The 12076-nt window shown below is 55.3% G+C and overlaps 3 protein-coding genes across 3 annotated transcripts; 2 read left to right on the forward strand and 1 right to left on the reverse strand.

The window, feature by feature from the left end:
• Window positions 1-2557: 2557 nt before the first annotated feature.
• Window positions 2558-3782, forward strand: LMH87_006839 (uncharacterized protein; the record flags this gene model as incomplete). The annotated part of the gene is made up of 2 exons (XM_056204792.1): window positions 2558-2646; window positions 2711-3782. 2 exons carry the CDS (start codon window positions 2558-2560, stop codon window positions 3780-3782), a joined length of 1161 nt encoding a protein of 386 aa, XP_056060112.1.
• Window positions 3783-3931: 149 nt separating this feature from the next.
• LMH87_006840 (uncharacterized protein) lies at window positions 3932-4651 on the reverse strand (the record flags this gene model as incomplete). The annotated part of the gene is made up of 2 exons (XM_056204793.1): window positions 3932-3964; window positions 4031-4651. 2 exons carry the CDS (start codon window positions 4649-4651, stop codon window positions 3932-3934), a joined length of 654 nt encoding a protein of 217 aa, XP_056060113.1.
• A 2307-nt stretch (window positions 4652-6958) lies between these two features.
• On the forward strand, window positions 6959-9228 carry LMH87_006841 (uncharacterized protein; the record flags this gene model as incomplete). Its single annotated transcript, XM_056204795.1, has 5 exons — window positions 6959-6992; window positions 7135-7203; window positions 7270-7507; window positions 7598-9133; window positions 9222-9228. The coding sequence occupies 5 exons, from the start codon at window positions 6959-6961 to the stop codon at window positions 9226-9228; spliced, it is 1884 nt and encodes a 627-aa protein (XP_056060114.1).
• Between the last annotated feature and the right edge of the window lie 2848 nt (window positions 9229-12076).

The following is a 12076-nucleotide window of genomic DNA, read 5'->3' on the forward strand; positions in this document are numbered from 1 at the left end:
ATAAAGCCAGAGGAAAGACCCCTGCTCTGTTTTCCATGACCGATACTTGTCACTATCCAGCAGCCACTGACCAGTTCCTGGTTGGTGCAGCGCTCGCGCTGTGTTCAGATTGGTTGATGGATCTGGTGCGGACAACTATTGATCAATCTTATCAAGATAGGCAGAGGTCTGTAAACTTTGCACTCTGGTTTTAGTATCAATCGACACAGACAGAACTTGATTCGATATCTTGTTAGCTAGCTATCCGTAGCTTAGGGTTAAATTTAGACCTCACCATTCTCAAGCAGCTCCTTTATCTTCTTCTCTGCCTCGACTTTGGTCGGCGAAATCCTTTCGAGGAGGTCTTTGGTATACGCCGCTGCTGTCATTGCCGCATAGCCTTGCCACTCTTTGTTTTTATGCGTGTCAGAGTAATCACATATACCACGGACCACTAAACATGGAAAGTGATTCATCAGGCCGCCTGCTTCCATTTCAAAGCACAAAGTCCCCGTTTTATTTGCATACTGATCTCGAAGCTTGGCATTCTCCATCAGCTGGTTTGCAGAGGCGATCAAGCCATAATGTATAGCCGGATCATCCTCATCCTCGCCTCGAACAGTGCGTAGGATCACAGACGGAGCGTCGCCGCCACAGCTACTCAGGCAGCACCCTTCGCTTAGCGGATGAACAACATCTGCTTGGTATAGTCGATCTGTCGCTGCATTAGGGCGGCCGTATTTTTTCCTGAGCCGTTTTTCTGCTGCTAGACGAACTTCAATGTCTTCCTGAATAGAGTGTCCATGTCTCTCGTATTTGGCCCTCAGCCCGCTCATCGCTGTGAGTAATACAGGAGGGGGCGAGGCTAAGAAACGCGTGTTATGAAATGGCTGATCCTGGATGTTTTTGCCAAAGTCGTACTGAAACACGCCACCTAGCCCATTCCGAGGTTCGCTGACCACAACATCACCGAGTCGGATATCGTGTTCCAATGTTGGTGCGCCACCTCCGATGCCGACCATAAGCCCAATCCGGATGTTAGAGAACGTATGGAGCATGTCGCGTGCCACTGTGGCAGCCGACGCTGTGCCATATTCACCACCGGGTAGGACAGCAATAGCGACATTGTGTTCGCCAATGCGCCCTAATGTATAGTTGTTGTTGTCATGGGTGGCTATAAAGGCGGGAGGCGTATGTTCCTGGTCAAGGAAGACCTGTGCAGCGACGTATTCGGTTGTCAGAGCGCAGATCCAGCCAACGGTATATTCTTCGTTCGCAAGCCGGCATGGTTCGGGCGCCAAGCTACCAGCAGCGCCGGGTGCTGACGCCATGCTATGGTGTATTGAAAGGGTTGGTTGGGAGAATGCGAAGAGACATATATTTAAGAGCGACAATACTTCAACGGGACCGTCTAAGCAGTCTGATTGTTATTTTGCAACGAGGGGCAGCCTCACTAGTCCAGGCAGGAGGCGTGACGAGGCGGGGGGGTTCAGGGCGGGGTTCCGCTAGGCTGCGAGTGCACATCCAGGCCGAAAATTGATTGGCTGTCACGTGCCATGTGTTATAAGCCGTAGCTGTTTCTCTCCAGTATTCTCTCTGATCGATGGCCGTCCGTACCGAGCCGCGAAAGCGGAGAAGTCCTGGAGCTGTCTGCTCTAACCAAAAGGGAAGGCGGGCAGTAAGCCTACGGTACAGGTCGAGGTTGCTCTTGATCTGGTCGTGAAATTTGTCAAGGTCTGCCGCGTAGACACTAAGCTCATAACCTTCAAGGCTCCATACGCCGCTAATGTCGACGAAATAACGACAGCCAGGAAGAAGCCTGCCTACGCAGCGCTTCGCAGCATGCCTGCGCCGGCGACAATTGACTCGTTCCTAGGCCGCGAGAATGAGATTGTGTTAGTGGTAATGGTCACTACTGGCCCGACTCCTGGTCCTGGGTTTACAGCAGACGCAAAAAGGCTCAACGTTATGCTTCCGCGACATCGCTGTGGTCTGATTATTGTCGGTGGTCTCTTCATCACCGAACCCGCGTGAATATACGAAGGGCAAGGCAGTGAAGGGACAGGGACAAGCCAGAAACAGCAAAATTTTCGCGATCGATGCAGAGGTCAATACGACCCAGAGGAAGGCAGCTGCCTTAAAAGCCGTTCACATGGCAATGCTTGGCTCTGGTCGTTATGTGACCGTTCCTGTGCAGAAGTAGAAGAAGAGGATCTCACTATTTCGTCGGATAAGGTCAGATACTAGCGATTTCTTTCTCTTTAAGCAGTTAGAAAGTCGACGCTATATTAATATATGTGCTTAAAAAATTATATGGGTAAAGCATTGCTTGTCCTACAATCGCTTCTCTTTCCTGTATCTCTCCTTCACTTTTGTCGCTTTCGTGTTTTTGCAAGACTACATCTAAACAGGTGATGCTCAGTCATGCTGCTCAGCCAAGACGTTGCCCCACCTCAACGTCAACCTCAACTTCATCGCCACAGAACGGCGAGCGTATGTAAAGATCATCCACACACTGCTACGTAAAAAGGCCTGGCTCTCTCTTATATTCTCTCTGTAAACTTACTCATACAAAATCATGGCCGAAGACGTCGGCAAGAGCTTGCTCGAGCGCCTACAGGCACTTCAGGGTGGACCAGGTGGCACTCGATCGTCGCAAGCGCCTCTGTGAGTCCTGACAGCAACGGGCCGCAGTTGACGCAAAGACACCATCACTAACAGAATCGCCAAGGAAATTAAATATTGATGTCATTGAGAGAGCAAAAACACCATCGAAGGAGGATGCGCTGACGGCACGGCTCAGGTTCCTGCGCGAAGGTTCCGCGACGCCAGAGCCGGGCGGGCAACGAGCATCACCAAAGCCTGCTGGCCCACCAGCGCGCGTCCTCTCGGAAAAGCAGGGTTCAGTAGTAGCCCCGTCTGCATCTTTGAGAGAGGGTGATGGCAAGGCAGACGATATCGAACACGTCTTTGAAACCGACGACGACACCTTGGAGGAGCTCTTAGCCGACGTCACGCCCGACGAAGAGCTAGGCGCTGTAGGCACACACGAGCCAAGCGACGAGCAGGTCAAGGCGCTTTTGGAAAAGCTCGCCGATGAGATACCTAAAGACACCGACTCGCCATCAGGGCACAAAGAAGGTGACAGCCAGGAGCTAGATTCCGACGACGACTCGGACAGCGAGGCCATGAAGCGCAAGGTCAACGACGTCGTGGAGCAATATCAAGACGAAGCAGAGCTGGAAGCTCCATCAGACAAGCAATCTTCGGAAGCCGAGGATTTCCAAGACTCTCACGACGAAGCGACGCACGACGACGGCGAACCCGACGCTGCCGACCTGGGACTGCCCTCGGTCCCCTCGGACCTGCAAGACCTTCCGTCTTCGCCCGGCGCTGGTGCCAAGCAGGGCAAGCCGGACCTGGAGGAGATGACCGCGCGCATAGCGGCCCTACGTGCGGCGAGCCACAACACCGACGGCGGCGGCGACGACGGTGACGATGGAGGAGGCTCCTTGGGCCTGCCGGATGTGCCGACGTCGCGTCCCTCGACCAAGCCCGTCCAGCGGCTGCAGACGCGGACAAAGTACACCGACGACGACGTGGACAGCTGGTGCACCGTGTGCCTCGAGGACGCGACGCTGCGGTGCCTGGGCTGCGACGACGACGTCTACTGCGCGCGGTGCTGGCGCGAGATGCACATGGGCCCGGCCGCGGCCTTTGACGACCGCAGCCACCGCGCCGTTCAGTTCACGAGGGACAGGAAGAAGAAGGAGGCGCCGCGCAAGGTCGCGCTGGGCGCGTGAGCATGGGTTGTAAAAATAGCATGATGTTAAACTGAAACTAGCATGAGACCTTCATCCCGTGTACGAATATCCATTGCCGATGCGCTCATTCATTATCATTATCATGGAAATAGCTCATAGCTGCCCTTGTCTACGGCCGCTTCGGAATTTTACTCGAATTTCAAAACACCCTTGATAAGCCACTGTCAAACCATTAGTCAAACTGTCGTTCTGATACGTTGTCGTGGCTATGCGCCGTCAAAGCTTACAATCTGGCCATTGCCGACTTCAATCGCCACCTTGTCCACCTCAATCTTGTCGGGCATCACCACGCGCTTGCCGTCCTCGCGCTCCTCCCACCAGACCTCCCTGCCGGCCATGGTCTTGGCCTTGGCGCCCGCGGGCCAGGGGCTCTGCGTGACGAGGTGCGCCTCGACGAAGCGGCAGAGGTTGGCGTCGGCGCGGGCCTTGCCGTCGCCGCCCTCGTAGGCGCTGGCGCCGAGCTCGCCCATCTCGCGCTCATTCTCCCAGGGCTTGCGGGCCAGGGCCTCGACGGCCGAGTTGAGCGGCGCGAGGACCGTCGTCCTGTCGGCGGCGCTGCCGAGGCGGTCCTCGGTGGCCTCGTGCTGCCGCGCAAACGAGGCGAAGGAGGTGACGGCGCGGTTGGAGCCTAGCGTGTCGCTGAGGCGCACGGCGGTCTGGACAGGGTGGTGGTCGCCGTCGTCGGGCATGGTGGCGAGGTGCTGCTTCTTGGGCTGGCGGCGGGTGCTTCGCTGGGGAGGAGCGGTGGTCGTGACGTCGTCGGCGGCGAATCGTGGGCTGCTGCGCACAGCGGCAATGGTGGGCAGAAGAATGAGACAGCCCGACAGTGCGATGACGGGCCGGCGCATCACAGGTTTCCGCCCAAATGATTCACGGAGAATGAGCAGAGGAAACTAGCAAGAGTCGGGCGCGGGAATTGATGAATGGAAAGTTCTATTAAGACTGCGACAGCTAATTTTCAGAGCCAGAGCATCTGCGGTTGCGCAAGAGCAAAACGACGTCAGTGACGACGAATGGGGCATGGGCCGCCGAGAGTTCCCCGCGCAGGGGAAAGTGCTGGTGCAGCGATTGGGCCGGCCGGTTATGTCAACTTCGGTACTGCCTTGGGCGGCGGCGACCCAGTCACCAGGCGTTCGTTTTCGGTCGGCGGTATCGGACAGCGTCAATGAAATCTGTGGCGTGAGCAGCAAACCCGTGCGGTTATATTTTATTTTTTTTGTTTTTTGTTTCATGGAGAAACATTTCAATTGGTAAGTCAAGGGCAATCAAGTTCAGAGCACATGGCATTTGGGTGCGTTGTGTGGGAGCCGGGTTCGGTGTTTTCGCGCGGATAAGAAGCCGAGCCACATGCTGGGGAGCAATCGCTGTGCCGCAACGGAAAGACCACGACTGCCTGGAATCATGAAGGCGATGCGTGTATATATGCATCCACGGAGCCTAGGGCCTCCATGGAAACCGCAATTACAATGCCGCTCGGGTTATAGCCTCCAGAGTCTCGGTCGGCAACATCAGTCGCAAATCGGCATCTCCAATAATTTATTTGGGCTACCCCAAGGCTTGGTCGATTTTCACGTGCGAAAGCGGCGCTCGCCAATCACGCTCGAGGTATTAGCTGGACGACGTGTAGGACGCCACTTGCGCCGCCCAGAGCGTGAGAAAAAGCAGGTCATCTGACGGTAACTAGGCACGGAGAAGATGCCCCTCCAGGGGGTTTCTCCCCCAGTGCGCCCCGGAGTGTGGGGAACCTTATTGTCGCTATGCCCGTGGGGCAATTGTTGGAGGAATTCACATGTAAAATTGTGCCCGTCACCAGACTATTTTGCATCGTTTGGAGTAGGTGTGGTGATGTAGGCAAAGCATGTGGCAATTGGCACAGTCTTGAAGATGGTAAATGGAAATTAGATGGTCTCGAGGCTTGAAAGTCTCGTCGTAATGATGCGTTCGAATATTGCGGAGAGTTGAAGAGGTAGGCGAAACAAAAAGGCCGAGGCTCCGTTGTCGCCCGTCTGTGTCCACATATGCTTCGTGTGAATCGGTTGCTTGCGCAATATGCGCAAGGCCGAGTGTTCGACTGTCGACGTTCACGAGCTTCCAAACCATCGTGATATGCTGCTCCGGTATCCGTGCAGCTTCCTGGATCGGCCCGTTGTGTTGCCCAAGTCCCCTAACCCCAAGCGGCGGCGAGGCGCAACAGCGCGTTGCTTGTAGTCTCTTTTTTTGCGGCAGCCATCTCGTGTTCGACACATGCCTGCAGCAGCGGGCGCATGGCCTCATGGAAACGGCGAGACGACTTCGCCTGGCACTACGCTGAGAGTAGCAAAGCTGGCCGTTGCAAGCTCCGAAGAGGCGCTGTACTTCACGGGTGCTTGGGCCTTTGGGGGACGGGCGAGGCTAGGGAAGTAAGCGCCGGTTATTCGGTCGGGGGCATGTGGGTGCGGCGGGAGGCAAGTGCAATTGCAGCGTCACAAGACGTGGAATTGGTGCAGGCCTGGACGAGAAAAATGCTTGAAAATTCTCCTGAGTATGATGATGTAGCTACCAATTTGACTTGATGATGATGCCTTGATAAAATTCCGTCTGTCGCTCTCTCGGTGTACGTATTACAATCTTGAGGCCAAACGCAGACAATGACTGAAGCGGCCGGGTGGCAACTGGCAAACAACCGTAGTGGGGCGCTACAGGTGCTTGCAGCTGGCAGCTGGCAGCTGGCTGCTGGCTGCTGGCAGAGCAAACGCTGGCTGCTCAGGGCAACTGGCGGCGCCCGGCACCTGGTTTCGTTGGCGGCCGGGGGAGGCAAGGAGGCATCGAGGCTCTTCAGAAGGGGGCCCCCTCCAAGTCCCCCCGCCAGCGACGAATGAACCCGGTCAAATGCTCTGCTTGTCCCCCCAAAAATTGACCTCGGCTGTCCCATCGTCCTCGGCGTGCTGGCTCCACCATTCCACCCATGGCCTCATAAACTCCAAAGTCCGGAAGCCATTTTAACCTTTGTTCCTCTCCTCATTCTTCCATCCTTCCTCCATCCTCTTTCTTCCCTCAATCCTCTTCAACCTCATCTGTGTGCGCAGGCTTCATCCATTCTCCTGCCTGCCTCTCTTCCTTGCGCCTCTCTCTCATTCGCCTTTCGCCTCATCACATTCACACATACGCACAGCACAATGGCTCCCAGAGTAATTGTCGTCGGTGGTGGCCGTAAGTAGCTTCATTTACCTCGATTCGCAGTCTTGCGCTGCATCTCTCGCATTCGCGCACCTTTGGGCAGCGAGCGTATTTCGCCAGCGCGCTACCTGCGAACTCTTTATCGTAATCGCATTGCTGACGTCAAGGTTTCTAGTCTCCGGCCTGAGCGCTGCTCACACCATCTACCTGGCTGGTGGCAACGTCGTTGTCCTCGACAAGCAGGGTGAGTTAATCTGAAATCTCGCCCCCCCGGCGTCTCATTCAACGCGCTAACCGCTCTTTATAACAGGCTTCTTCGGTGGTAACTCGACCAAGGCCACCTCTGGTATCAACGGTGCCCTGACCCGCACCCAGGTTGACAACAAGGTTGGCGACAGCGTCAAGCAGTTCTACGATGATACCCTCAAGTCTGCCCGTGACAAGGCCCGCCCCGATCTCATCAAGGTCCTAACCTACAAGTCCGCTGCCGCTGTCGAGTGGCTCCAGGATGTCTTCAACCTCGACCTCACCCTTGTCTCCCGTCTCGGGTAAGTCTGCATTTCGCTTGCCGGCCGCCTCGGCTGGTCCCGGGTCCTTTTTTTATGGCGGCAAATCGCTAACTTGATCTTCTTGCGCAGTGGTCACTCCCAGCCCCGAACCCACCGTGGTCACGATGCCAAGTTCCCTGGTATGGCCATCACCTACGCCCTGATGCAGCGCCTCGAGGAGCTTTCCGAGACCGAGCCCCACCGCGTCCAGATCATCAAGAAGGCCCGCGTCACCGGCCTCACCAAGGAGGGCAACTCCATCCTCGGTGTCTCTTACGAGTTTGACGGCCAGAACCAGACCCTCGAGGGCCCCGTCATCCTCGCCACCGGTGGTTACGCCGCCGACTTCGGCGAGACCTCTCTGCTCAAGAAGCACCGTCCCGATACCTATGGCCTTGCCACCACTAACGGTACCCACGCCACTGGTGACGGTCAGAAGATGGTCATGGACATTGGCGGTAACGGCATTGACATGGACAAGGTCCAGGTTCACCCTACTGGTCTCGTCGACCCCAAGGACCCCGGCTCCAAGTGGAAGTTCCTTGCTGCCGAGGCTCTCCGTGGTGAGGGTGGTCTCCTTCTCAACGCCGATGGTGACCGCTTCTGCGATGAGCTTGGCCACCGTGATTACGTCTCCGGCATGATGTGGAAGGAGAAGGAGAAGAACAAGTTCCCCATCCGCCTCATCCTCAACTCCAAGGCCTCCAACGTTCTCGACTTCCACACCCGTCACTACTCTGGCCGTGGTCTCATGAAGAAGATGTCCGGCGAGGAGCTCGCCAAGGAGATTGGCTGCAAGCCCGACCATCTCCAGAGCACCTTCAAGAAGTACAACTCCATCGCCGACGGCAAGGAGAAGGACCCCTGGGGCAAGAAGTTCTTCCACAACCTGCCCCTCGACATCAACGACACCTTCCACGTCGCTGTAATGGAGCCCGTCCTCCACTTCACCATGGGTGGTATTGAGATTAACGACAAGGCTCAGGTCCTCAACCAGGACAAGAAGCCCTTCGATGGTCTGTTCGCCTGCGGTGAGCTGGCTGGTGGTGTCCACGGTGCCAACCGTCTCGGTGGCTCTTCTCTCCTCGGCTGTGTCGTCTACGGCCGTGTTGCTGGTGACACTGCTAGCAACTACCTCTTCCAGAAGGCCCTCAGCGGTGCCGGCTCCTCTGGTGCCGCCCGTCTCGGCCAGATCTCTCTGCACCTCGACCCATCTGCTCCCGGCAGACTGACCGTGGAGTGGGCCAACGGCGGCGCTGCTGGCTCTGCCCCGGCCCAGATTGCCGATGCGCCCGCTGGTGGTGCTCCCGGCGCTGGCTCCCAGCCTGCCGAGTCGGCTCCCAAGGTCGAGGCCAAGCCCTTCTCCATCCCCGAGAAGGAGTACAGCATGGATGAGGTTGCCAAGCACAACACCAAGGACGACCTCTGGGTCGTTGTCAAGGGCGTCGTCATGGACCTCTCCAACTGGCTGGACGAGCACCCCGGCGGCCCTCAGGCCATTATGAATTTCATGGGCCGTGACGCCACCGAGGAGTTTGAGATGCTTCACGATGATGAGGTCATTCCCAAGTACGCTCCCAACCAGGTCATTGGCCGTGTCAAGGGCCAGGAGCCTAGCCTTGAGCTGTAAGCGGCTGTTTTCATACCCGGCACAACAACAAAAAAGAAAAGAAAACAATCGTATAGTATTATTTCACGGATTGATGGGATATAGATTTTGATGCGGACGAAAAGAAGAATTCCCCCAACATGTATCAGCCCGGATGGGGAGGTGACCTGAGGGGCAATTTGGCGCTTGGGACTTTTTGGTTATTTACTTTTATGTCTTTTATATTTGGATTATTCCCTATGTAATCTTGACGTTGTACAGATAGCAATGCATTCACATGAAGAACTCTTTGGCTCCGATTTGACGTTAGGTTGCTGGTGAAGACAAACCCAATGTTGGATGGCCATGTTTGCGTTGACGGCCAGCACCAAAGTGCCCTACTCGGTGGGCATGTCTTGATAATATGCAAGATCGATTTCTACTTATAAGCGAGTATAAACCTGATATCATTACTTGAGCATTACCTGAACATTACTCGATGGCCCCATCGAAGCCACATACTTGCGCATACATATGTGTCCATAGCCTCATTCGGTATCATCGCGAGATTAGTCCGTTCGCGAGGTCCACATGATTCATCCTCTTCTGCGAGAAATTCGTCTCTTTTTCCTCGCAAAACCCCGCTCCGAAACTATTGCTTACCAGTCTTTTTCCTCCCAAGATACTTGCAGCAATAAAGGTTACTCTAGTGCTATTCCTGGCGGGGTCGAAGCTGGGCAGAACCGGCGCGCGTGGCGTAAGCCGTAACGAGTTGAAGCTGGTAGCCTCGGCAGGTTCAGCTACAGGAGAACTATTGCGCTCTCACCTCGAGCAGCTGCAGCAGGGCTGAAGACGATGCAAGGCACAACGCTGCCAATCAATGGTCTCGAAAAGCCCAAGCAGGTGTGTCCTCTACATTTAGGGAATGTTTTCTGTGCTAGTATGGTGAGAGAATCACCTTGGCGGCTTACGGACCAAAGAGGGGCGACAGAGAGAAAATAGAAATCGCCGATGAGCTTTTTTTTGCAGCAGCTAGTCTTCGGACGGTTCCGTCTCAGTTGAATGTATAAATCCCATCAATTGGTCACATTGGGATACGCGAACGAATGCGCTTTGGAACGAGGTTTTGCGATCTGCAAAGCATATGAGAGCCTGGTTTGGCGAGCAGGCATTCGTTCCAGCCACAGGCTCTACAAAAGGCGGATGATCGTGCTCATATTTTAGTTCAACCCACACAGGAATCCTGCCAGTAGAGGGGGCCAAATCCATCGGCCTACTCTGCAGGCTAGCATCATGGCACCAGGGCCCGCGATGGGGTTGCTGAGGAGGCGGCTTGGAGTTGACAGCTGCTCTATCCGTTCTGTGAAATCAAATGCCTGATGGGAGACCAAATCCAAGTACCGGCAGCAGCTACGTCGCACAGAAAAGGAGGTTCACCTGTCATTTTCGGCTTGGCCGTGGAAATGAAACAACCAGGCTGCAGACAAATGGAAATGCTGCATGCCTTTCCGCCACTTACTCTAACAACAGCCGAAGCAGGGAGATTACCTTTGCGTACTCCGCAGCGCCTCAAAAGCCACTTTTCGCTATGCCCAGTCAACCAGTCTCGATGTGGTTTGTCCCCCCGACCTACAAGAACAGGCTATTTGAAGGATCGAGTCGAGCGGACCGGCACATGCCCGAGGAGCACAAGCACAGTGTGGCGTGGGACTAGCATATGTCGGCACTGTGCCGTAGCAGTTTTCCATGATGCATCGTCTCTTGATTCCGATTTGGTCTGGAATATTGCAGTAATGTGGCCCTGATATCACTCACAGGTGGCTCCAATCTCACATCGTCAAGTAATTCTCCGCGCGACCCACGAATGAAGAACTCTGTAACAGCATGCTGAGAGACTGGATCGCAGTTCTAATGATAGGATGGGAGGCTCATTCCATTACGGAACTAGCGACTGGGGTCAAATGCTAGCCGGTCGAGGCAACGGGAGCACGCAGACCGTGAAGAAGCGAAAAGGAAGAGTGGGAATGGGGGTGAGCGAGACAGCGGCAAGACAACAGTCTAGTGCAATGGCACGAAAATAGGGCAGCGCTATTTGCATAGCACAGCGGTGGCCAGATGTGTGCTCGTGCGGAATGCTGGACAAGGTATTGCAGGTCAAGTGGCTCGCCAGATTTGAGACACTCTAGAGGAACTGGTGCCAGCGAGCCGACACTTGACTGACAAGTAGACCCTGGCTAGCTGAGAAAAGGAAGCCGGTTTCCCGGTGTCGTTCGTCTGTTTTCGTCTGCTTCCGGCCAAAATGGGATAAAACTCTAGAAGTCTGGAGAGGCAGTTTGCTTCGACAGTACACTAGGTAGTTAGTGCCTGTTGTGCTAGGAGCAGACTACTCAGCACCGTATACCAACAAGCGGCCGATACCGTGCTTATTACTGCAGCTAATCATTTAAAAAGCCGGATGATGAAGAGAGCTAGGGGGTGCTGGTAACGGTACCGAGTTTGAGGCAGCCACATCAGAGTGCAGGCCATGTCAAATGATTTCAAACCGCTAAGCCGGTCGCGGGCTTGGCTTGAGCGAGAGGAGGCGTCGTCGCGCTGCCATAATTCGCTGGCTGGTGCGGGCTAGCGCAAGACCCTCCGCCACAAAAAAGCAGCAGCAGTAAGTCGAGAGCGTCGGCTTCGGCATGAAGCCTTTGCGGGCGCTGGCGAGGAGTACGAGTGAGCGTAGGGCGTGCAGGGGTCGTGCAACAAGGGCTGCGGGCATAGGTAGTGTTGAAGGAGAAGCCGAGTTGATCACGCAGGGAGCGTGTCTCCCCGCAAAGTAAGGAGCAGACTGGTTGTCGGTGGGTTGTTAGCAGAGGGAATAAGGCAATCAGGTGGCTGGCAAGCATGGATGGCGCTTGGCTGGACAACATGCATATTACCAGTCGTTCTGCAGACGAGGTGTGAAGAGGCTCGGTGACAACTGGCTCTGGGATTCCTCT

Source organism: Akanthomyces muscarius, chromosome 1 (assembly GCF_028009165.1).
Source record: "Akanthomyces muscarius strain Ve6 chromosome 1, whole genome shotgun sequence".
In the NCBI taxonomy this organism is placed as follows: Eukaryota; Fungi; Ascomycota; class Sordariomycetes; order Hypocreales; family Cordycipitaceae; genus Akanthomyces; species Akanthomyces muscarius.